The sequence below is a fragment of the Lycium barbarum genome, chromosome 9 (assembly GCF_019175385.1).
Source record: "Lycium barbarum isolate Lr01 chromosome 9, ASM1917538v2, whole genome shotgun sequence".
Lineage (NCBI taxonomy): Eukaryota > Viridiplantae > Streptophyta > Magnoliopsida > Solanales > Solanaceae > Lycium > Lycium barbarum.
Window position 1 is genome coordinate 106,473,484 of NC_083345.1, and position 23,280 is coordinate 106,496,763.

Genomic DNA, 23,280 nt, shown 5'->3' on the forward strand with positions numbered 1-23,280 from the left:
TACTTGAAACTTTCCCTCTTGGAGATGACTTATGTATCAATCTTCACTTCCACATTACGTCACTAAACTTGTATTTTAAGTACTCTATCTTAATCCTGTTCAGTTATAAAAGGAACCAAAGGTTTCTTTTTATATAAAACCTTGCCACCATACCAAGTTTTTACCATTTGCAAACACGACCTTCAAGTTGTTTGATAAGTCATCCATCTACATCTTGCTTCATAACATTTTTTTTTTTCGGTAACGAAGCATTAGGACCATCTTGAATACTTATTACCTCACATCAACAAAGATATTGAATAACTCTACCCATCCAAGCTCTTAGGCAGACCAAAAAACATCCCTAGACATTTTTGTTCTATTGAGAACCATCCCTAAACATTTTTATTTCTCTTGAGATTTGAACCCTGATTTCTCATAGCTACACAAATCTTTTCAACATTCTCCACTTAGCAGCTTCCAACTGGAAGCTGCTGAACCACACTCTTCAAAGCCCAATTATGTCTCTCTGAGCTCTGCTTAGACACCATAAAATAGGACAAAGTATGGTCTTTTAGGAAGGAAAAAATGCGGTGGCAAGAAAAACACTCTGAACATACTCTCTTTTTTCCATTAAATCCAAAAATCCGACACCGACAAATATTGGAAGAATAGGAGGAGTGATAAGGGAATCAACTTCCTGATATTTCAAAATTAAAGAAACATGATTAAAACCTCATAATCAGATATATGGCATGAAACAGCAAATAATTAACGTTCAAAGTCCGAACTTCCGAGAGTCCGAGACCAAGTGTATACACACCTCTAAGACAGAATGAAATAGGATTTAGAATTTACAGAGTAACTTACAGTTATTACCACGAATAGCAAAAGAAAAAAGGATAGTCAGTATCTGTTGGATATAACATTTTTTATTACTCCTGCTACTAAGATGAATATAGGTGAATATTACAGCAATATTGCTGCTTCTGTGCTCTGTTTCTCAGTGAGTTTCTCCTTAATGGCTTCCCAAAATGTGGGAATTGCAACCTCATTGGGAACTTCCTTAAATGATGGAAGGTAATTTACATCAACAATGACATGATCACCAGTGCCTTCCTGGATCTGAAATTCCATTCAAAAGTCATTATCACAACGTGTGCTGCTCGAGTCCTATTCCCTTTAACTACTATTTATGACTTACTTCTTCAATTATTTGTGGCAAAATTATCAGCTTAGCACCAAGGATATAGAAGAAGCTGAGATTTGAGAACTTTAAGTTTTGAGGGAAACCATTGATATGACTGTTTCTGGCCTTGGCAAAAATTATTTAAAACCTTGTTTATGGTTCTCCTTTTTAATCTTTTTGTTAGAAATCAATAATCCCTACAGCACAAAAACTAACAGGCAACTATAAAATCGATCAAAGAGGCAACATAGGCGAAGGTCTGAAGGAGAGGTTTGCTGATAGAGTCAAGTCTGTTTCTAGTGTTCATTTATTTTAACATTAAATTGCTGAACTGACTAGCACAAGGCCCTCTTTTCGCTATGGAAAAAAAGAAGAATGCAAAAACTACATAAGGGAGTCGAGGAAGAATTTATTTGGTAAGGATAGATCTTTCTCTACCTAGAGGTTGTCAATACTAAGAACTTTGACAAAAGAATAGGGATAAATCATACATATGTGCTTCTCCACAATCAATGAGTGAACCTGGCTTATTTGGCAACTCACCACGCAACTCTCCCGAGATCATTGGATGGTTAAGTCTTACTACAAATTGAATCATTTCAGTGGGATGTTGGTTTATAGCATAGACGGAAACAATGCATTTTGAGCATGCTAATATCTTTTTAACAGCTATTGATGAAGGACATCTTATTCTCCTAAAGCTGATCCAATGTTTCCTCTTTAATGTATTTATCTTCTTATCTCAGAACAAATGAAAACAAAAGGCTAATCAGCTAGAACATAGGTCGTAAGGGATGAGGAATATGAAAGTACTCACCACAACGTCAAAGCCAAAGATAGTAAGGTCAAGCATCCTTCTCAACCAATTTGAAGCATCAGTTACTAGCTCGTGATCAATCCGTTTATTATCTTCATTTTGGCTTCTTTGCTGATTGCCCTTGTCAACAGGTAGAGATTTTAAGCTGCAAAAATAGTGTTGTTAAGAGGCATAGAAAGTGCATTTAGCAGACAGGAATTTAAGGTGGTAAAATACCTATCAAAAAGTAATGGCTTCAGCTCCTTTTCTACAGCTAACTTTATCAAGGTATCTGCATTAGGTGTAGACTTCTTAATTGTGAAGAAGATCTTCTTCCCAACAACGTAAAACTTGAACATAGTGGACGAATGATCCACATATTCCTGCAGTTACACCTGTCATCTTACTTAACTTGGAGGAGAAAGCTTATGTTAGAAGGAATAGTTTATTTGGATGACAAGTATGGAGATCCTTTCAAAACCTCAAAGATGCAAACCAGAATGGACATGCAAATTAACTGTCCTTTGCACAACATTCGTGCTTCAGAAACAACTCGCAAATCTGATCAGTATCTGATACAATCAATTAGTGCCTACCCATTGCCATTTGCATATAAGGAAAACATCTTACACATGGATGAGAAAATACGCAACACTTCCACAAAGGCACTAATGTAGAATGTTCAAGTTAAAGCAGTTCTAACATTCAAGAGGCTGATTAAACAAATTATGATCATTAGATATATAGCCTCTTGCTTACCTGCACAATAGCTGGAAGAGGGACATTGAGGTCTTTGTAGCTGTCTGCCTTAAAGACAATGGCCTGTCCATTAAAAATTCTACATAAGACTACCATACTAGAAAAATCACTTATCTAAAAGAAAGTTGCAAAATCAATTGACAGTTCACAGGACAAATGAAAAGAAACAGGATACATATATAAAGGCAAAGCTTAGAGCTGAAGCATAGAGAGTCGGTACAGGATTAAATTTTTCAATAACATCAAAAGGAGGAATCCATAGTGCCAAACCTATTACGGAGTAGAAGTTCAATATATATGTAGAGAGAGAAAGAAAGAGGAACAAGAGTATTGTTTATGCTAGATTGAGAATTCAGCATTACCATGCTGTGAGCATCAGCAACTCCACAAGCAACTTGGGGTTTTACAATGTTTGGAAGCGACAGTTGTGCATCAGCTAGCTTGTTTTCCAACTTGGGCTCACGAAAATCGACAACCTGCCCAAAGAAGTGCATATTAAATCAAATATCTAGCAAGTATAGAAAACCAAGGTTCACATACCTACAGATTTATATGATAAATGATGAAATGAGTGAACTACCGTAAATTAAAGTGTTCTACAATTTTCTTTTTCGTTTTTTGGGTTTACAGTTTGGTTTTAGATCATTAGATCATGAGGCAAAAAGAGCTTCATTTCAGAAACACATAAGAAGATCCTAATCTCAAAGCAATATACTGAGACAGATAAAATCTTGAAGTTTTTGTGTTTGATTAGACTTTTCAACTTTAAATTTAACCTACCTGAGCTAAGCAGGGATAAGAACAGAACAAAAATGATTAACTTTAAAGAAAAATGGTACCCGGTAAACTCTTGAAAGCAGTGTTTCAACCTAATGGTGACAGAAAAGAAGATGTCCCCTTAAACTGTGCAGAGAGCTCAAGCAACCCAACATAACATCTAGATCAATTATACTTCTTAGGTTGCACCAAAATGCATCAGGCAGTGGCATATCTAGCATATGAAGTGGGGGTTCAATTGAACCCCTAACTTTCGACGCGGAGCATAAATTTATGTGTGAAAAATTATTAAAATGTTAATAAATAGTAGATATGAACCCATAACTTTAAAAATATAATGGATTCAATACTAAAATTCTTAAGATTGAACCCCTAAAGTTTAAATTCTGGATCCGCCTCTGGCATCAGGGTGGACTTCAACTTGAAATAAGTTGGTCATAATGAGCAAACAACTAAACCCAAAAACGATGCATAAACATCTACATACTATATAGTTGAATATCCAACAAATGAGAGTCAGGAGACCAAAAAACCCGTGGCACACTATTCAATTTAAATGACTTGTCATAGCATAATGTTTCTTCTTTTAGGCCATGTTTTATTCTCAGGTAAGGCTCTATATAACCATATCAACCACTGCATTGTTTTGACCAAAAAATTCCATAATAAAAACATTTTGATCCCAACTGAGCAATTTCAATTTGGATGGCCCTTGTAAAGCAAAAAAGTGACTGATCTTTCTCATTCATAAAGTGGGAAAAGCATAAAACCCTCCTGGACTAACCAAGCTGATCCACTATTGTTATCTCTACTTAAAGGCACCATCACCTCAGGTTGCAGAAAGTCTAGCACTTGATCCCACCCAAAACACATTGTGGTCATATACTTGGTGGGAGTTGAGGCCACAAAATAAGGCCTTGCTTAACATAGCTTCTGAAAAGCAGGATGCTGAAGATTTCACAGTAGATTTTTCAATGTAAGCATAACAGGGGTACCATTTAGGAAAAAAGGACCTTTAGAAAATGGGGACCTCTGATTTTACTGCAGCTTTTGCTGTTAAGATTTTCCAAACCACCTAGAATCTGCTGTATTTTCAACCGATCAAGAACAGGATATATGTTGCTGAATGGGTCAATAACACGACAGTCAGGATGGCATTTGATGTACCTGACCAGAAAATAATTGAAGGAGATTTAGTGTAATTGTAATTTAAACCAACTCCTCTGACATGAAAAATATTACAGCTCAAACAGAAAGTTCTGAAAACATTCCTGAAACTTACATCAACTCATTATCAGTTCAAGCTGAAAATAACACGGTGCAATGCATCTTTCAGATAGATAGAAACATACCAAAAACAATGAGAGAAAAAAAAATTAAAGATGTCCATTTGAATGCTTGGGAAGAAAGTTATTTCCATCAAGAAATTACAACGACCTATGAACAGCATCCATGTTTTGTTATCAACAAGTGATCATTATCAGAGACGGTATAAGAGAATGAATGAAAGCATTAAATCTTTTTGATTGCTCCAAATCATCACGAGCCTTAAAGAGCAGAAGGTAAAGATACAAACTTATTTCAACTGACAGGTATAGCTATCCGATCTAAACATGAACTAGGGCACATAGTTAGAGCTGGCTGAAACTTTCTTATCATTACTTCCTGTTATTAATGATATTTACCTTTTGGCTTTTCAGTTCTAGCTTGAACAATAGAGTCTGTTTGCACTCATAGCAGTCCTCTGTATGTCTCCCTTGGATTACCTCTTAACAACTTTATGCTTAGAAGTATCAAAGATGAGCTTAGTTAGGCAGACTTCCAATGTCTAGTATATAGCTATAAAACCTTGAACACTCTAATTTTCTCAGCTTGGCAAATTAAAGGATTCTGCGGCTATTCACAGAAAGAAATGACAAATGGCATTGAGACTCTTATGAGGTGAATTTACCCATACCAAGTGTTTACACCAAACTATAGATGCATGACATTTGTTTCTACATACACTTCTCTCACTAAACCATGACTAATTAATATAGATTCTCATCTCACTCAATCACTTAACCATGATATGCAAACATCAGGTGCGGGTAAGTTTTTACCTTCTTATCATGTAGTTGCAATAGAAGTTTGAAGGCGCATAAAGGAAAGATAGTAAAGAATCACCACCCCTTTTTCTACTCTGCAGTATATTATTAACCAACTGTAAGTAAAGAGCAGGAAGTCACCTTTGTAACTCTTGCATGCCCTCGGTATAAGTAACTTTGTTTTCAAAATCTAAAGAGCTGCTCATTTCAACAGTAATGATGTCATCAGTTGCTTTATGTAGAACACCGTCAATTTCTTGTAACTGCCATGATATAGGGAGCTCGTAATTAAGGGCCACAAAAATTAACCCATTTGGTGTAGGATTTAAGGGGAATGCACCTCTCTGCAAACCATAAGAAAGATGTCAAGTCTCAAAACATAACATGAAAGGTGCCTTAGTCAAGCATAAAGCACTAGTTACATTCCATCATTTTAACCAACAGAAAAAAAATCCTACTTCAAATATTTTAAGCCAGGTCATGGCGAAGACATACACAAAACATCAATTATTTTGAAATTATGCAAGAAGTTTGGATGCTTGACAACCATTTATATGTAATAAGTAAGTTCTCAACTCATTTTGCCACCAGAACTGACCTTGGCAAAATCTTCTTCACGAGAAGGCTTCATCAAGTAACCAACCGTCTTGACTTCCTTGCCCATTGCCTGCTTGCCCAAAGCATAAAATAAAGAAACCTTAAGAACATTAATCGTCACTCAGTCAAACAATTTTTAAAGGATACAGAAATTTTCTTCAGTAGTTAACTACACTTTAAAGGCTTTGACAATAAAAAATGCTATACTTTAAAGTTTAGTACTCCCTCCGATTCAATTTATGTGAACCCATTTGACTGGACACGAAGTTTCAGAAAAAACAGAAGACTTTTGAACTTGTGGTGTAAAATGAGGCACATATATTTTGCGTCGCTATAAATCATTGCATAATGGTAAATTGTCTCCAGATATGGAAAGGGGTCATTGTTTTTGGCATGGACTAAAGGAAATAGGTTCACATAAATTGAAAAGGAGGGAGTATTGTTTAGATAGCATTAAAATGTCCCTAGGTGCCAGCCAGTTAATAAATTAATAAAAGGAATCTGTTCAGCAAATATGTTTCTTACACATCAGTAATGGCATCTAATTGGGCTGCAATTTCTAAATAAAAATTCGTTTTTGATTCTTGCTTTGGGCAGTATACTAGTCATTCAACTACAGAAGAAACAACTCCCTAAGAACTTTGAGAAACTAAACTCTTTCACATCTTCCACGTTTCTGGACACATACTCTTCCTCTTTTTTGCGTTATTTTTACTCAAGATGGCTAAATATGTTTTTTTTTTTTTTAAGTGAAGATTGCTTCCAATGATCGGGAAATAAAAAATCGAAAATGGCTATATTTCCAACACTCCGGATAGGCGGAAGGATCTATGTCCATCCCCAACTTCCTTTCAATCCACATCGGAAAATTGAGGCTTTCTCTACTGGGAGTCATCAAAGAAGGAATGGGCATACGCCGGTTCGATAAGCCAAGGAAAAACAACCACCGCTTGGTTTTGACACTCAAGCGACCCGCCCTGCTAAAGAAGATCGATGCAAAGGTTAGATTTCACCACCTCTATCTACCCAACTAGTACTATTTGATCTAAAAAAATCCAACCTGGAAACTTTCTCTCCCCCAGAAAACCCTCTATCCCCAAGCCCCTTTACTAGGTTAGGCAAGCTTTGATGCCCCTACTCCCAAGAAGTTGCTCGTCGGGATCGTGGAACTATCGCTCGAGAAGTAAGAAGCTGATCCTTGTTTGGTCATTTTTTTTTTTTTTAAACTGGAAAATTTGTATTCCTCGGCATTAAGGATATGCCGGAGACCTTCAAAAGAGTTGGTCTGAAAACAGAAAGTGAAAAGAGATACTTACAGGGATTTTAATAAGTCTACAAAATGATCTATATCCTCTAATCCTATTTCATTACACCAAAAGCAGAAAGAGACTATACAATTCCTTTTTTACTTTCTGAATGGAATTGGATCTATCTTTAAAACACCTCCCATTCCTTTCTTTCCAGATGGTCCACCAGATACAATGTAGGATCATCCTCCACTTCTTTTGACTCTTGCTGCCTCCGCTTCTCATCCAACAACTTAGTAGATCTGCAGTGTGCTCTGGCATAGTCCATGTTGTCTCTGTCAGGTTGACAAATAGGGCAATAGATCTGCTGTGAATTTGCATTGAAGAAAGAGGTGGTTGTTGGTTTCATCAGTTTCATTGCATAGAAAACATCTGGAGACTATGATGTTTCCTTTTTTCTTCAACTCTTCATGAGTCAAACAAGCCCTCTTTGCCACCAACCAAGTGAAATATTTCACCTTGGTTGGTGCTGGAAACTTCCAAATTTTTATCCAAAATCTTTGGTGCTCCCCATTCTGCCCTATGTCCTCCTTTCTGTAAGCTCTGTTTACTGAGAATTGTCCATCAATATTGTGTCTCCATTTCAAAGTATCTGCATCAGCGTCGGTACCTTGGAAGTTACCAATCCTGCTCAACAGATCAGCCACCCAATCTATCTCCCAATCATTCAAAAATCTTCTGAAAGTTAAGTCCCATCCCTGTACACTCCATATTTCATTTATAGTCACCTCCGGGTTATTGCATAAAATGAACAAGTCTGGATAAGTATCCATAAGTGGGACTTGCTCATTCCAAGCATCATTCCAGAACCTTGTTTTTTTTTTTTTTTTCCCATCACCTACTTTCATCCTCAAGTTACTTTCCAGCTTTGGCCAAAGTGCTCTTATAGTCTTCCAATTTCCAAACTCCAACTCCATAAGTACCGTTGCATACATTTGTACACCAGTGATTGAGTTCACCAAACTTGCATTTGATAACCTCCTTCCACAATGCATTTTCCTCAGTGTTTATCTCCATAGCCATTTCATCAATAAGCTGTTATTTTGAGACCTCAAGTTTCTTATACCCAGCCCACCCCTTTCTTTCCCCTGCATTGCAACCTGCCATTTCACCAATATGTAACCTTTGCCCTCTTTATTCCCTTGGCACAAAAATTCCCTTCTGAGTCTGTCTAATTTTTGCTGGATGTTTGCTGGTAAGGGAAACAGAGACATAACATAAGTAGGCAAAGAATCCAGAACAAAATTGATCAGGGTAACCCTTCCTCCCAAAGATAAGTATTGAGCCTTCCACCTAGCAAGTTTCTTTTCTGTTTTCTCCACAATCCCATCCTAAATTCCTGTGATTGCTGCCTAGAGGCATGCCAAGATAAGTTGTAGGCAAGTTCTCCACTTTACACCCTAAAATGTGAGCAAGAGTCTGTAAGTTTGGCACCTCCTTAATTGGAAACAGACTAGTTTTCCCCCAGTTGACCTTCAGTTCTGAACAAGCCTCAAAAATTGTCAGAATCATTCTAATGTAGCCAATCTGTTCAACTTTAGGTTCACAAAAAATCACAGTATCATCTGCATACTGCAAATGACATATCTCCTTTATCTGCCCCCGGTTATCCCCTATTTTAAAGCCTTTGATCCACCTGTTCTGCGTAGCTATTCTCATCATACTATCAAATCCCTCCATAGCTAATATAAAGAGGAAAGGAGACAATGGATCACCCTGTCTGAGTCCCCTTTCCGATGGAAAAAAACCTACAGGTTCTCCATTCACAAGAACAGAGAACCTGACAGTTTTAAGGCAAAAATCAATCCACTTCAACCATATCTAACCAATGCCTATCTGTCTCAGGATGTTCAACAGAAATTCCCAATCAACATGGTCATAAGCTTTTTCAATGTCCAGTTGACACATAACCCCTGGTTCAGCACCTTTAAGTCTTGAATCCACACATTCACTAGCAATAAGTGCAGCATCCATGATTTGTCTCCCTTTTATGAATGACATCTGATGCTTATTTACTAGATTGTTTACTACCAGCTTAAGTCTTTCAGCCAATAGTTTTGCCACAATCTTGTAAATGCCACCTATGAGACTTATAGGTCTGAAGTCTTTCAGTTCTGAGGCACCTGCCTTTTTTGGGGATAAATGCTATGAAAGTTGCATCGAAGTTTCTCTCAAACTTCTGATTGTCATGAAAATACTGAATAGTTTTCAGTAAGTCATCTTTCAGAATCCTCCAGAAGGCTAGGTAAAATGACATAGGAAATCCATGACATAAATGACATAGGAAATCCATCAGACCCAGGGGGCCTTCTCCATGGCACATAGTTTAATGCACTTCAATATCTCTGCCTCATCAAACTGCCTTTGTAACCACTCTTGCTCTTCCTCTGAAATCCTTGTTGCTTCATGTAACCCAAACTCTGGCCTCCACCTTTCTGTTTCCTTGTAAAGATTCTTGTAGAAATTCTGGATTGCTGCTTTAATTGCTTCAGGATCTGTCACCTCCTCATCCCCCACCTTCAGATAATCCATTGTATTAGCCCTTTTATGGCCTGTGGCAATCCTGTGAAAGTATTTAGTATTTTTGTCTCCTTGTCTCAACCATTGAATCCTAGATCTTTGCTTCCAAGCTATCTCCTCATTTCTAGCTACTTCCTCAAATTCCAAGGCTAGATTTGATTTATGAATTAGCTCATCATCTATTAAAGCTCTTTGTTCTTGAACTGTCTCCCAGTTAGCCAATTGGTTAAGAATGTTTTCCTTCCTCTTTCCAGTTGCCTCTATTATCTTTGCTCCACCCCTTCAATTTTTCTTTCAGCATTTTCAGCTTTCAGCCAAAACAAAACCAGGTCTCCCATTGACATTGAAGGAACCCCACCAAAGTTTCACTTTTTCCTTAAAGCCCTCAACTCCCATCCACCAGCTTTCAAATTTGAAGTAGGACTTTTTGAAGTTCATCTCTCCACATGATAGCATGATAGTATTGTGATCAGATCCCATCTTTGGTAAAACTGACTGCTGAATAAGTGTGAATTGTTCCTCCCAGGCTGCTGAGTGTAGAAATCTGTCAATTCTTGATGCACTTCTATGATTTTCCCCTCTCCTCCATGTGTAAGATCCTCCAAATAAAGGAGGATCCACAAGTTCCAGATCTTCTATACATTTAGAGAACTCTGACATTGCTCCATTAATTCTGAGACAATTAGCTCTCTCATTGGGGTATCTGATGACATTAAAGTCACCACCCACCACCCATGGCCCTTCACACCTCCCCGGCTCCCCCTCATTGCCCACCACAATATGTACAAGGATCATCCCATGGAATCAAAAGCCTCAGCAAAATCTGAAGCTATTTTCTAAAGCCTCTCAAGTAAATGACCCGATGCCATAATGATAAGCGGTTAAGCTGATCATGAGCAACCAATTCATATGAAATAAAGGAGAACAGCAGAAGTAATGAATGGTAGTGAATTTTAGCAAATCCATTGTTTATCCAAAGACACGCACCATCGTTCTATAAAATGCATCAAAAAATTGGAGGATTCTGTTCATCATGTACCCCCTGTGAATACACTAAAGAACCACCACTGCCCAACTGTCCACTCCAAGAAAAGAATGAAAAGGAAAAACTAAAACTGACACCAAAGTAATCAGCAACAAAATACCCCCTGTAATTTAGATGTCCTTCCCATACCAATAAACCACTGCATAACCCTCATTGAACATAATGAACAGGAGAGAAGGTAAGATTTCATGCACTGATAACTGCAGATATTGGGAAAAACTGGAGATAGAAAGCAAAAGAATGACTTGTTTGTCACGGTAGAAGAATCCGGTTTTCTATGAACATATAGTAGTACCAACTTTCTGGAAGTGGGTTAAATGGTCTAGCAAATGACATAATATTACAAGCTAAAAGAAAAGAGGTAAATGGAGATAGAGAATCAGCAACAAGGTGCAGGCTCTTGAGAGAAGAGTTATTGTCGCTAAGTATGGTCTCCAAGAGGGAAGGTGGAGGATGGACACCATCATGTCGCCTTATGGGTGCTGATTGTAGAAACATATTTTGGGTGGGGGTTATTCATCGGAAATCTCAGCTTAAAGCATGAAATGGAAGTAGTATCAGTTGTAGTTTTGTTGTAAGCCTAGGTGGTGTCGTGACAACACCCCAGTCATGCCTTTCACAATCCTCAGCATATTGATAGTTTTGTTGTAAGCCTAGGTGGTGTCGTGACAACACCCCAGTCATGCCTTTCACGATCTTCAGCATATTGAGCCAGAAAGTGAATGCAATCACCCAAGTATATAGGGCACAAGACAGTGGAACTTTAGGAATTCAAGATTCAGGAGAAACCTATAAGATTGGGAGATCTAATAGTTCCAAAATCTCATGGAATTACTCTACAAGTAAAACATCACATGGTAACCAGGATGCTGGAAATGAAATGGGAGGAGTGTGAAACTAGCTTGATGAAGTCTTTCCACAAACTACAGAGGTGCTATAAGGGAGGATTCGTACACCTGAAATTATGACGAAAAAAAAGATAACATATGTTAGCTGGTGATACATGTGGTGTACATTGCAAACGCTCGGATAAGACGTAGACCGGTTGTTGCTAAATCTGTTTGGAGTACATTGGGCAATGTCAGTACTTCTGAGGTGGAAAGTAATAGAAGAGCTTTCCAAAGTGTGAGAATTGAATTTGTACAAATAAGGAACTGTCTGTTGTTTCTAGTCAATTTTTGGTACAACATGAGATTCCTGTTAGTATACATGATTGGGGGTTATTGTGTAGAACCATACGTCCACAACCCTGTGTAGGCTCCCTACTTTTGTATACCACCCGAATAGCAGGAATTCTCCCGCCACATGAATAAAATTATAACTTTACTATGATAAAAGTAAAAAAGTACAATTTGTAAGCCAGAGGAAGCCATTAAAGCTGAGCCTGGAGAAAACTTCATGTGATAGGAACTAACAGTAGCTTCAGCAAGGAATGAATGACCAAATGTTTCAGAGAAGCCACTGTGGTGTAGTTACTATCTAAGTTGCTCGGACTCGGGTGTGGGTATCCGATACGGGTACGGATCTGTGAGTCAGATTCGGCAAAATCTAAATTTTAAGATTTGGGGGTGCAGATCCAAATATGGATAGGGGTGCGGGAATTCGGCTAAGAAAATTCAAAATTATAAAAATAGAGCTATAAAGACCCCAATTCTTCTTTCTAGCTCTCTGGTTCTTCCCCTCAAAAGAGAAAAAGAAAGCCATTCAAGGCCTTCCACCAATTCTCATTACAAATCGCCGCTACTGTCTTCCAGAAGTCAGAACTCAGAACACAACCCCTTAAATTTTTGCTTCTCTCTGTTTGGTCTAAAACATGAAGCAGCGATTATGAGACAAAAGGACTATAATATTGAAGGTATGACATTTACCATGTCTTAAATCTGTTTTATCCTTCTTTTTAGAAAACAAAATCTCAATTTTCCCCCCAAATTTGTCCATGAACTCCGGTCAAAGTATCCGAAGTTGGTTGACCGAATTTGATACGTATCCCGCACCCGCACCGTGTCGAGACGGGTGTGGCAGCAAAAGTGAAGAGTCCCCGCAACTTAGGTTATTATGGAGTTGCCCAGCCAATCTTATTTAAGCAGTTCGAGGAATGCCAAATGCACATCAGTAGACAATATTTCTTCTCTACCTTTTTATTCAAATGGCAGATAGTCAGAGGCAGTTCTTCAAGCTTGCTAATGAAAATCTTGCTTGGACTTTCAGTTCCAGGACAATATTCAACATCTGACATGAATGTAGAAATTTTAAGATTCAGAAGAAAACAACAATTTCACCACTTGACAGAAGCCAACAAATTTCTTCAATATGACATTACAACAGCAATTCACAAGCTAGAACAAAGGAATTCCCAAGAGAATGAGAAAAAAAAACCCTTATACTGTTCGAAACTATTGTCTGAAGGGACAAGATAGTTGTGAGCTTATACCTGATGCTTTTCCAGGAGATCCTGCAAAAATAGGTCAGATGATGAGATGCTTGCAAGCACATATGTGAGCGAATGATAAAAAACTTTCCACCCACTGTTACTTCAGATATCAAATCTTCTGTGAATAATTACCATACCCATTCACCCTAATCATAAAAAAACAGGTTATATGTTGGTAAAGAATTTAGTTTGGTAATGTAAGTGATTTTAAGGTTTTGAGGAAGGTGCAGCCTTTTAGAGTTTTTGAACCCTTTCGTGGAGCATAGATTTGAAAATCCAATCTGAGCCTCAAAAGGAACCTTCTAAATGTTAAGGCTGTGGAGTGAAATGCATTTCGAAATAGGTCGGTGTAAAAGCTAAAAACAAGCAATCATTTAGCAACAATTATAGGAAACATCTTAGTTATTTAAATCAGAAAACTTCATGTGGTTTCGTCTTATTTTTCCTTTTTCTATAGGATATCAATGCATAGGTGGCTTATCAAAACGAAAAAAGAGCAGAAGTTCAACGCATTGGAACTCACGAAGAACAGTGATCAGCCAGCCAGAACTTATCAATTGGGAGATCTCCTCCTCTTTGTAACTGGAAACCACATGCATATAACTTCCAATATTTTCACCCCATTCCAAGGAAACCTCACTTATAAAGTTGTCTATGGCTGATGACCTGAAGACAAAACAATTGTAGGAATATAGTCTTGCGTTTTCTTGGAGGAGGCACACCTATAACAAGCAGTTGCAATTGTATGAGATTCCAATTTTTCTGAAAATATTAATCCAGAGTCCACACCGCTGCTCTAGTGCCGCTTATAAGGTGAATAAAAACGGGACTTGAGAACTAAGAAAAGATAAAGAAAGGACCAAATTTTGGAGCAAAATGAAGACATGGAAGGAAATGGATATAAACGCCATTGATGAAGACATTTAAACTATTTTGATAGGCAGGGAAAATTTGAGACAATAGGAATACCAGTTCAAAACATTTCTTTGCACAACCATATCAACTAAGGTGATACGCCAAAAGAAATGCAAAACAAAAAAGCAGAAAGGACATCACCTTAGGAGCAGAAAGATCAGGTCCATAGGATATACCCTGCACAAATTGAAAGGTAAAACATTTCATTCATATTATCAAACAATTCCTCCAATGCCACAAATAATTTAAAGGAGAAAAACAATTCTCACAACCTACAAAACTAATTATATCAGCAATGCAACAGAGTTCTGTAAAAGAATCATCTTTGCCAAATTGAGAATCTATATATAGAACGAAATCTCGATAGAAAATATTCTGATTGGATAATTGTCCATCTTTCTCTTGACAAAAAGGAGATATCTAGGCCTTGGTCAAGATCGATACCAAAGTAATAATACTAAAATTGGTATTAATAATTATCAAATAATAGAGAAAATTGAGAAAAAGGCCTTTTTTTTAATCTTACAATTCATCCAAAAAACAAAAAACACTCAGAAAATTCGGAAAAGAAGTCTTTTTGATTGGAAAGGAATGAATGACAAAATATTTAATCTGGAATTTTGGTTCTTCACAGAATTTGTCCTACTTTATAATGTATAAAAAAGAAACAAATTGTAAAAAATAGATAGAATGATGATTTTATTATCAAGATATTATAAGAACTGCCAATTACAGGGCTAATCAAGAGAGGTACACAGCACAGTCAATTTCCATACCCAACTAATTTGAGATTGAGACTTAATTGATTGATTGCATGTAACTTTAGAATAGTAAAAAATGTATTGCAACAATAATAATAACTGAACTGAACAGAACCAACTAATTTGTAATCAACAAATGATCAATTGATTAGTGACTGTGGATCAATCAAGAATGAATTCTTGGTCATTCTACAATAAAATGCACCTAAAAAAAAGAAGAAAAAAGTTGATAACTGAGGAGTTTTTACAGTGAACTTTTTTTTTCCCCCTCATTTTACTATTGATAGTAATTGTTCTCCAAGACTACAAAACACTAACTCAATTACTGGCTGATGTTATGATTATTCAAATTCCAATGAAGGGTAAAATAGTTAAAACCTCTTTAAGGGGCTGTAAAAGAGAATCACCACAAATAATTTATAATTATCTTCTGCATGACGCTCTGATTATTTCGATCCCAACACTTACTAAGGAATTCTTGGTCATTCTACAATATTTCAAGAATCAAGAAGACGCCAATAAAAAAAGAAGAAAAAAGTTGATATTTACAGTGAATATTTTGGAGTATTGAAGTTTGCGAAGAATATAATTAGCTCCAGGTCTAAGAGAAGGATTTGCATTTTCATCATCATTGTTGGTTGCTAAGAGAACTGAAGCGTCAAGCACAATACCCTTTACTCCATTCATTTTTTCCTCTCTTTTTCTCAGCTTTTCTTTTTTCTCCAAAGTTGCATAGAACTGTGTGAGCTTAAGTTATTCATCCAGCATAAAAGTGGAAGGAACCTTTAGGTATGTTGCAAATGCTTTGGGTAGGTACCCCAAACAATTTTATCATGTCAATTACATCCTCAATTTCTTTGTTCGTTAGAAAATGATCCTGTAAGGATTAATTCTCTGATTGGTCTAAGCTTTTGGCGGTTCAAAAGTGCTTGTTTTTTAACAAAAAATATTTATTTTAAAAAAGTGAAGTGTTTAGTCAAGTTTTTAGGGGAAAATAAGTGTTTTAAGAGAGTAGCCGAAGTTATTTTTAAGAAGCTAAAAAAAAATAGTTTCCCCTAAAGTATTTTCTTTAAAAGCCCTTTTGAGAAAATATACTTAAAACATGAGTTTTTTATATTGCATAGCCAAATACAAACTGTTTCTTATCAAAAGTGTACTTTTGAACGTAAGAACGTATAAGGTGCCCAACCTGTCTGAACTTAAATAGGTTAGGTCAATGATTTTTTGCAATATCTATTTGGGTTAGTTGGCATGTTAAATCTGATATTTTGCACGATCAAATATATATCCTAAGTTATACCCGATTTTCGCCTATAGGATAGACCAAGTTACTCTACTTGTTCCAAGCTAACGTTTGCAGAATAATAAAGAACAGGAAAGTAATGACACATTATTTTTACGTGGAAACCACCCAGCTCACAAGGGTGAAAAAATCACGACCTATACCTCTACAGGATTTGTCCCAAAACTCCAATACAACTATGAGCCTTTGCAAATTCATATTACAGACTTTGCAACCTAGGATTTAACTCTAATTCATATCTGAATAATCTCCTTAGACTATTGAGCCCATTTCAAGTTGCCCTCAACATGAAGCTGAATTTGACAAGTGTTTCTACCTATAACAATTGCTTCTATGAAAGCTGAAAGGTACAACTTGATAAACAATCCTAGTACAAAATTCCAAACTTGAAGACTGTAAAACATTACTCAATGAAACGGGTTCTTCAATCTTGTTTTTCATATCAGGTTGGTGCACTTCGGGAATCAGAACTCACAAATATTGCTTTGACTATATTCGCTCGAATTCTGTTTATCTCTCTATGTGAGTGCTTGAGATTCTTCAAAGGAGGACTTGGATATATATAGCTTTCGGCTGAACACAAGCCCTACGCGATGAGCCTCAATAGAAAAGATAGTGTTTAACCTGAACTCTGTTTGACGGGGCCCAGTAACAGCAGTAGGATTTGAGTTGACTTCGGCTTCTTGCTAGACACGCGGCTTCATTTGTTCTCTGTAGGATTCTTAGGTTTATCCCGGATAATTCGGCCAAGGACTCCTGTAACTTGCCTACCAAGTCCCTATCTTCGAACCTTTTAATTCAAGAGTTCTACTCGCAGCACAACTCTGAGCTGGAACATGTTCATGGACCTGGTTCATTCACTTTGGCTCACATCCGTTTTTGAGATGGAACATGTCCATTGACCTGGTTCATTCACCTTATTCATTAACTTTGTCAATCATCAAAACATACAAGTGCCGATAAATTTTCCCTTTTTGATGATGACAAATCGATTGTCACGACCCAGCTAGGGGCCGCGACGGGTACCCGGGGCTAGCCACCGAGCACCGCTCATTCTACTACTCATCTTACTCATTTAATGCTCTTTTATCAATTTAGACTTAGGACATAAGAAAATCCTCTTTCATTTGAGAACATAAAAATACTTTTATATACACAAGCCTTTGGGCTATCAAATTAATATATATAAGTATATATGTATAGCAGCAACTCGTGAGACCATCTAACCCACACTGCGCATCTACGAGCCTCTACTGGAGTGCTAAACATAAGGACGGGACAAGACCCCGTCATGCCCAAAAATACATATACATGAATATACACAAAAGAATCGTCATAAGCACCTCCGAACAAAGGAGTGCTTTCAGTCAGCTGACAGCTACTGCTGGTCTGGGTCGAGCTCTCCTCCCTGTCTACCTGTGGGCATGATCACAGCGTCCAAAGAAAGCGGACGTCAGTACGAATATTGTACTGAGTATGAGAGGCATAAACAAGGAAATAAGGCAATCATATACAAGAAGTATCAATATGGAATAACTGTATCTGACTATCAAGTGTAAAAGAAATAATGCATGCTGGCTTACTCATAGTCATCAGGTTATGTGTGCATAAATATATAAGTTGCCCGCCCATATAGGTGCGGTGTAATAATCTATAAGCTGCCCGTCCATATTGGATCGGTGTGATAATCATAACATTAGCCTGCGTCCAGGCCTCCCGCGTTCGGGGTATCATCTTGTGCCGCCCACTAGTGGTGTCTGCCCATGTCATTTGGCCATGGTGTATCGTATAGCTGCCCACTGTAGCGGTGACTGCCCGGCCAACTAGGCGCGGTGTTATATCATCATCATACATACTCATCATAATATTCTTATCATTACATACTTATCATAATACATGCATAAGGTTTATGAACAACTTTACTTTATCGGGGTGACGTAGGGTCGTGTTTCCCCCCGATTTCATTATGGATCAATTATCGACATCCTGCCTCACCTTGAAGGAACTAACATATGAGGTGAGTGTGAGCAATAAATAACATCATGCCATTTTAGGCTCATCATATCATATCTCTTATCTTATATTACCATTCATAGATATAGGCTTTTAGCTTTCCGGAATATAGGAACTCATGAAGAGGAAAGAAAATCATGCCAGAAGATTCATGCCATTAGAAAGAAGGGACTAGCCTCACATACCTTTGACGTTTAACTAATCTATCGTTCGCTTGTTCTCCTTCGATATCACGTTTCTACCTTCAAAAGAGAATTCTCATTTACGTTAATTAATCAACTATAAGAACGCGCTACTAATTCTAGGAAAAAAATGGACAGCACTTCCTTCGTTTTTTTCTACTTTCCCATATTCTATACCAACTCTCACACGCTCACAACAACATTCACAATATTGAAATCAACAATCGTCATTTGTACACATTGACCACAATCCACCATTTCTCTTCCATTTCTCCACCTTTATGGATATAGCTTACTATCACGTTTCCTTGTATATAATACTTATTTCATGGTCTAAATGTCATTTATAACGCATTCATAATCACAACACACCAACATTCATGATTCAACCCAACTACCATCCAACCATGACACTATTCACTCATTAATGACCCATCTCTTATGTCTTTCCACAATTCAAGTATCTTAACCTTCCACTACCTTAAATAACATGATTTAGTCATGAAACTTACCTTAGATGATGGTTGAACAAGCCTTGAATGGAATTACTCCTTTAGCACCAAAACCCTACTTCACTTCTTTTGGGTTTTCTTGAGAAAGATGAACTTTAGTGTGATTCTTACACTTGATTTCGTAGGTTTCATGTAGTTGATCACTAATTTCCTTTGAATTCTTGTAGTTGAAGAGTAGAGAGTATTCTAGAGGTTTCTAGAGAGAAATATCGTGAAGATGAAATGAATTGAATGAGGTTAGGTCTCCTTTTAATGACTTAAAATCTAATCCGGAATGAACAGTGACGAAAAGGCACAGTGGTCGTAAACCCAGTTTACGGTCCGTATTCCAGTTTACGGGCCGTATATCGTGGTCGTATTTAAGCATATCAAAACCAGAAAGGTATGCTGAGGATCATGGTGATTTACGATCGCAGTTTACGGGTCGTATTTCAATTTACGGTCCGTATTCCAAGTCGTATTTAACCATTTGACAGAAAGTTGAAGTTTTGTGAGTTGGAATACGACATGGTGGTTTACGAGCCGTATACTACTTTACGGTCCGTATTTCATTTTATGACCAACTGGGCCAAAGTGCAAATCTGTAACTTTCAAGTCTTCAAAACCTATAATTAGTCATTGTGGAGCATAACCTTATCTCTTATTCTCATTGCCTTTGAAATCTTACTTAGGGTCGTCAAACGTCGCTCCCTTCTGATTAAAACACCATATACTCGTATTCTTCGTTAGTCTATTCGTTGTACATTCACGGGGAAATTTACGAGATGTAACATCGATGTCTCGATGCCTCTGTGTAACCTGTTCCAAACATTTCATAGCCTAGAAAGAAAATGAACTCCCACTAAGATTGAACCAGGTTAGGATTTGTCAAAAAAAAAAATTAAGAGTAAATAAATGAAATATTTGTTATTCAAACTATTGTTAGGGTCTTGTTTTGGGTAACTAAATATCAACCTTTAATTTTTTAACTATTGCATGTGTTTCTCGTCTAAGTAGCGAAATGGAGAGGAACCTCATCTGAATATATCGGACACGTATATTGGACACGGCTCCTCTTCACTATTTACCTTGTCCTGTTTCCTCTAGTCATGCCTTCAAATATTGTCATCTCATAGAATGAAGATCTAACAAAAATTCTTTATTTGTTGTAAATTATATTATTATGATGGATGTCCATAACTTCTAAGGGTATAATTCTCATTATTCTATTGGTAAGTCCACACCTAGATAACCTCCTCCGTAATCTTCTCCATGATCTTAATGATTAATGTTATGTTTGAAGAACCTTTTAACCACCCATGGCCCCATATTTGTTTGTTTTGGCAATGGAGTACTTACATAGAACTCTACGATAACTGAGACACAACCTTCAATTTCATTACCATCCCAGATGTGCCAAGCTTGGTCTTATTCACATTTGCTTTGCAGATGATTTGTTATGAGTTGCAAAGCTGATGCAACCTTCATTCACCTTCTATTTAACACATTTAAGCATTTCTCAGAGGTGTCAGTCCTACAAGCAAACATGGAAAAAAACTCTTTGTACATAGCATGGGTAATAGATGAGTTTAAAGAGCAAATTCTAGATGAGTTGCACTTAAGTTTGGGTGAATTGCCATTTAAATATCTAGGGGTTCCTCTTTCAATTAGGAAGCTCTCTATTCATCAATGTCTACCTCTAGTTGAAAGAATGATCATTGGAGTTAAATGTTGGTCCTCAAAATTCCTCTCTTACAGTGGCAGACTACAACTGCTGAAGAGTGTGCTTTTTGAAATGCAGACTTATTGGGCACAAATCCTCTTGTTACCAAAGAGGATCAAACATTGTTTGCAGGACGTTTCTTTGGACTGGAAGTAATAACTGCTCAAGAAATGCTTTGGTGGCATGGGAGAAAATTTGCAGACCAAAGACAGCTGGAGGTTTGAATGTTATTGATTTCCTTACATGGAACAGGGCAGCTATCTGTAAGCTTCTCTGGGTTGTTGAACAAAAGAAAGACAAGCTTTGGGTGGTATGGGTTAATACATTCTACATCAAGGCCAATGAAATTAGAGTAATGGATACACCTAAGCAGACAAGCTGGCTGCTAAGGAAAGTATTTGATGCAAGGAAATGGTTGCCAAGAATTGCTGATTTGCACTTTGAATTACAAGTTATAACTGTCAACAGAGAATTTAGCATCAAGAAGTGGTATTTATCACTGATGCCTCAGTACGACAAAGATGAATGGTGTAAACTTGTGCTGGTAAAAGTTCTAATCCTAAGATATCACTTTATTTTATGGATGGCATTGCAGAGTAGACTCTCAACTGTGAACAGAGTGATCGTATCAGGCATTGCAGTACAGACTGAATATGTATTATGTGATACTCAATTAGATGAAACTTTTGATCATTTGTTTTTCACATGCCCATACTCTCAACATATGTGGAATTCTTTACTAAATTGGTTGGGTGTCCACAGAGCTCTAAGGACCTGGGACCAAGAGATGTATAGCTCATTCAAAGAATGGGAAATGGTAGACCAAGTGCTTGTATTCTGGGGTTCTCTTTTGCTGTTGCAGTATACCATATTGGGCTTAACGTAATGGGAGAAGATTTTCTAATCAATCTACTGGTCCTATGCATAGACTCCGTGAGATTGATAGTCAACTGCACATTGAAGGACAAAAGCATTACAAATGGAGAAGTCATTTAGATAAATTGTGTGTCTACCCTATTTAGTATATTGTAGAAGTAAATGACAGAATGGTGCTACTAATTTTTTTTAGCAAATGTTAGGAATTGTTATTATGACATCTAACCTAAGTCAAAATAAAGTTAGTTGCTCTGTACAGAACACATTTTTGATTGAATGAAAATGTTACGGTTTAGCAAAAAAAGATGTTTCCATTCATTTGGTCTTTGTTCTTTGTTTATAACAAGTCTTTCCGTTCCCAACACCCTTTACATTTTTATTTGCTAGACCTTTTCTAGTATATACGAACTCACCAAGAATACAAAAAGACTCTTTGTCTAGTGTGATTCTCAATAGTCAACAAACATTGGTTAAGTGTAAATTTATATCTAATCATAAATAATAGGCTGAAATGATGAAAACACCTCTAAACTTAGCACGGTTTCGTAGTTTAGTCCTTGAACTATTGCCACACTTAAAAAAAACCCTGATCTTAACTAAATGGATTTTAATTCACCCCCGCGTAGACATGTCACGGCAAGTGGAATGCACTCGCCGTCCACTTGGCATTTTCGTCCTATGTGTCCTCCACATAGATAAATTATTATTTTTTTAAAATGTAAAACAGATTCTTTTTTATTAAAAAATGGTAAAACTGATTTTATATATATATATAACAATGGAATATTTATTTTAAATCCGAAAAATTTGATTTAAAAAAATGAAAAAACTAGAGCTTTAATTAAAATATCTATAAAAAATGGATTTCTTAAAAAAAAATGAAAACTTGATTTTTTTTTTTTTTAAAGTGTCCTAAAAAATTCAAATTTTCATGATTATTTTAAGACACTTCTTTAAAAATGAATTGGAAAACAGTGGATTAAAATTGGAGTTTTATACAAATATGGAAAAACTGATTTTTTTAAAAAATGTGGAAAACCCATATTTTTTAAAAAAAATAATCCCGGAAAATTAGATTATTTTTTAAATCTTGAATTTTTTTTTATCAGTTTTCCACTTTATTCTCAAGAAAATCAGTATTACAGATTTTTAAAAAGTCCAGATTTTTAATTAAAAAATTAATTTTCCAGATTCTTTTTCAGAAAAATGGGTTTATTTAGTTTTCTATGTTTTTTAATTAAAAAAAAATCAATTTTCCAGAATTTTTTTTAAAAAAAATAACGGGTTTCGCACATTTAAAAAAAAATCAGTTTTCAAGATTTAAAAGTTCCAAATTTTTTAATAAAAAATGCAATCCAGATTTATTTTTAAAAAATGGGTTTTTCACATTTAAAAAAAAATAGTTTTTTCTGATTTTTAAAACATATACTTTTTAATGGAGGAAGGGGATGATTTAGATGTTGGAATATGAAAAAAAAATTAAAGAAATGTAAAAAAATATTAATTTTTTTTTATTATTATTTTTAAAA

General features: G+C 36.5%; 1 protein-coding gene across 2 annotated transcripts; it reads right to left on the reverse strand.

Annotated features, from left to right (window-relative positions):
- Positions 1-730: 730 nt before the first annotated feature.
- Positions 731-16,003, reverse strand: LOC132609275 (inositol 1,3,4-trisphosphate 5/6-kinase 4). 2 transcript variants are annotated; one of them, XM_060323168.1, is made up of 13 exons: positions 15,713-16,001; positions 14,544-14,579; positions 14,011-14,209; positions 13,488-13,508; positions 13,191-13,285; positions 6,186-6,254; positions 5,729-5,931; positions 4,514-4,667; positions 3,086-3,199; positions 2,724-2,786; positions 2,202-2,347; positions 1,986-2,130; positions 731-1,104 (listed from the first exon to the last, which is right to left on the reverse strand). In XM_060323168.1, the coding sequence occupies exons 1-13, from the start codon at positions 15,848-15,850 to the stop codon at positions 949-951; spliced, it is 1,539 nt and encodes a 512-aa protein (XP_060179151.1). In that variant the 5' UTR covers positions 15,851-16,001; the 3' UTR covers positions 731-948. The 2 variants fall into 2 exon arrangements, with proteins under 2 accessions (XP_060179151.1, XP_060179152.1); XM_060323169.1 differs by lacking the exon at positions 13,488-13,508 and having other exon boundaries at positions 15,713-16,003.
- Between the last annotated feature and the right edge of the window lie 7,277 nt (positions 16,004-23,280).

Bases quoted from the DNA above. Each gene is read 5' to 3' on its own strand.
- LOC132609275 (XM_060323168.1), bottom strand. From the start codon at position 15,850: ATGAATGGAGTAAAGGGTATTGTGCTTGACGCTTCAGTTCTCTTAGCA. The intron at 14,210-14,543 runs GTGATGTCCTTT...TGCTTGTTATAG, and splicing joins CTGATCTTTCTGCTCCTAAG to GTGTGCCTCCTCCAAGAAAA. The intron at 6,255-13,190 runs GTAGAGAAGAAA...TTGGGCAAGCAG, and splicing joins TCTGCCATTTGAATAAAAAG to GCAATGGGCAAGGAAGTCAA.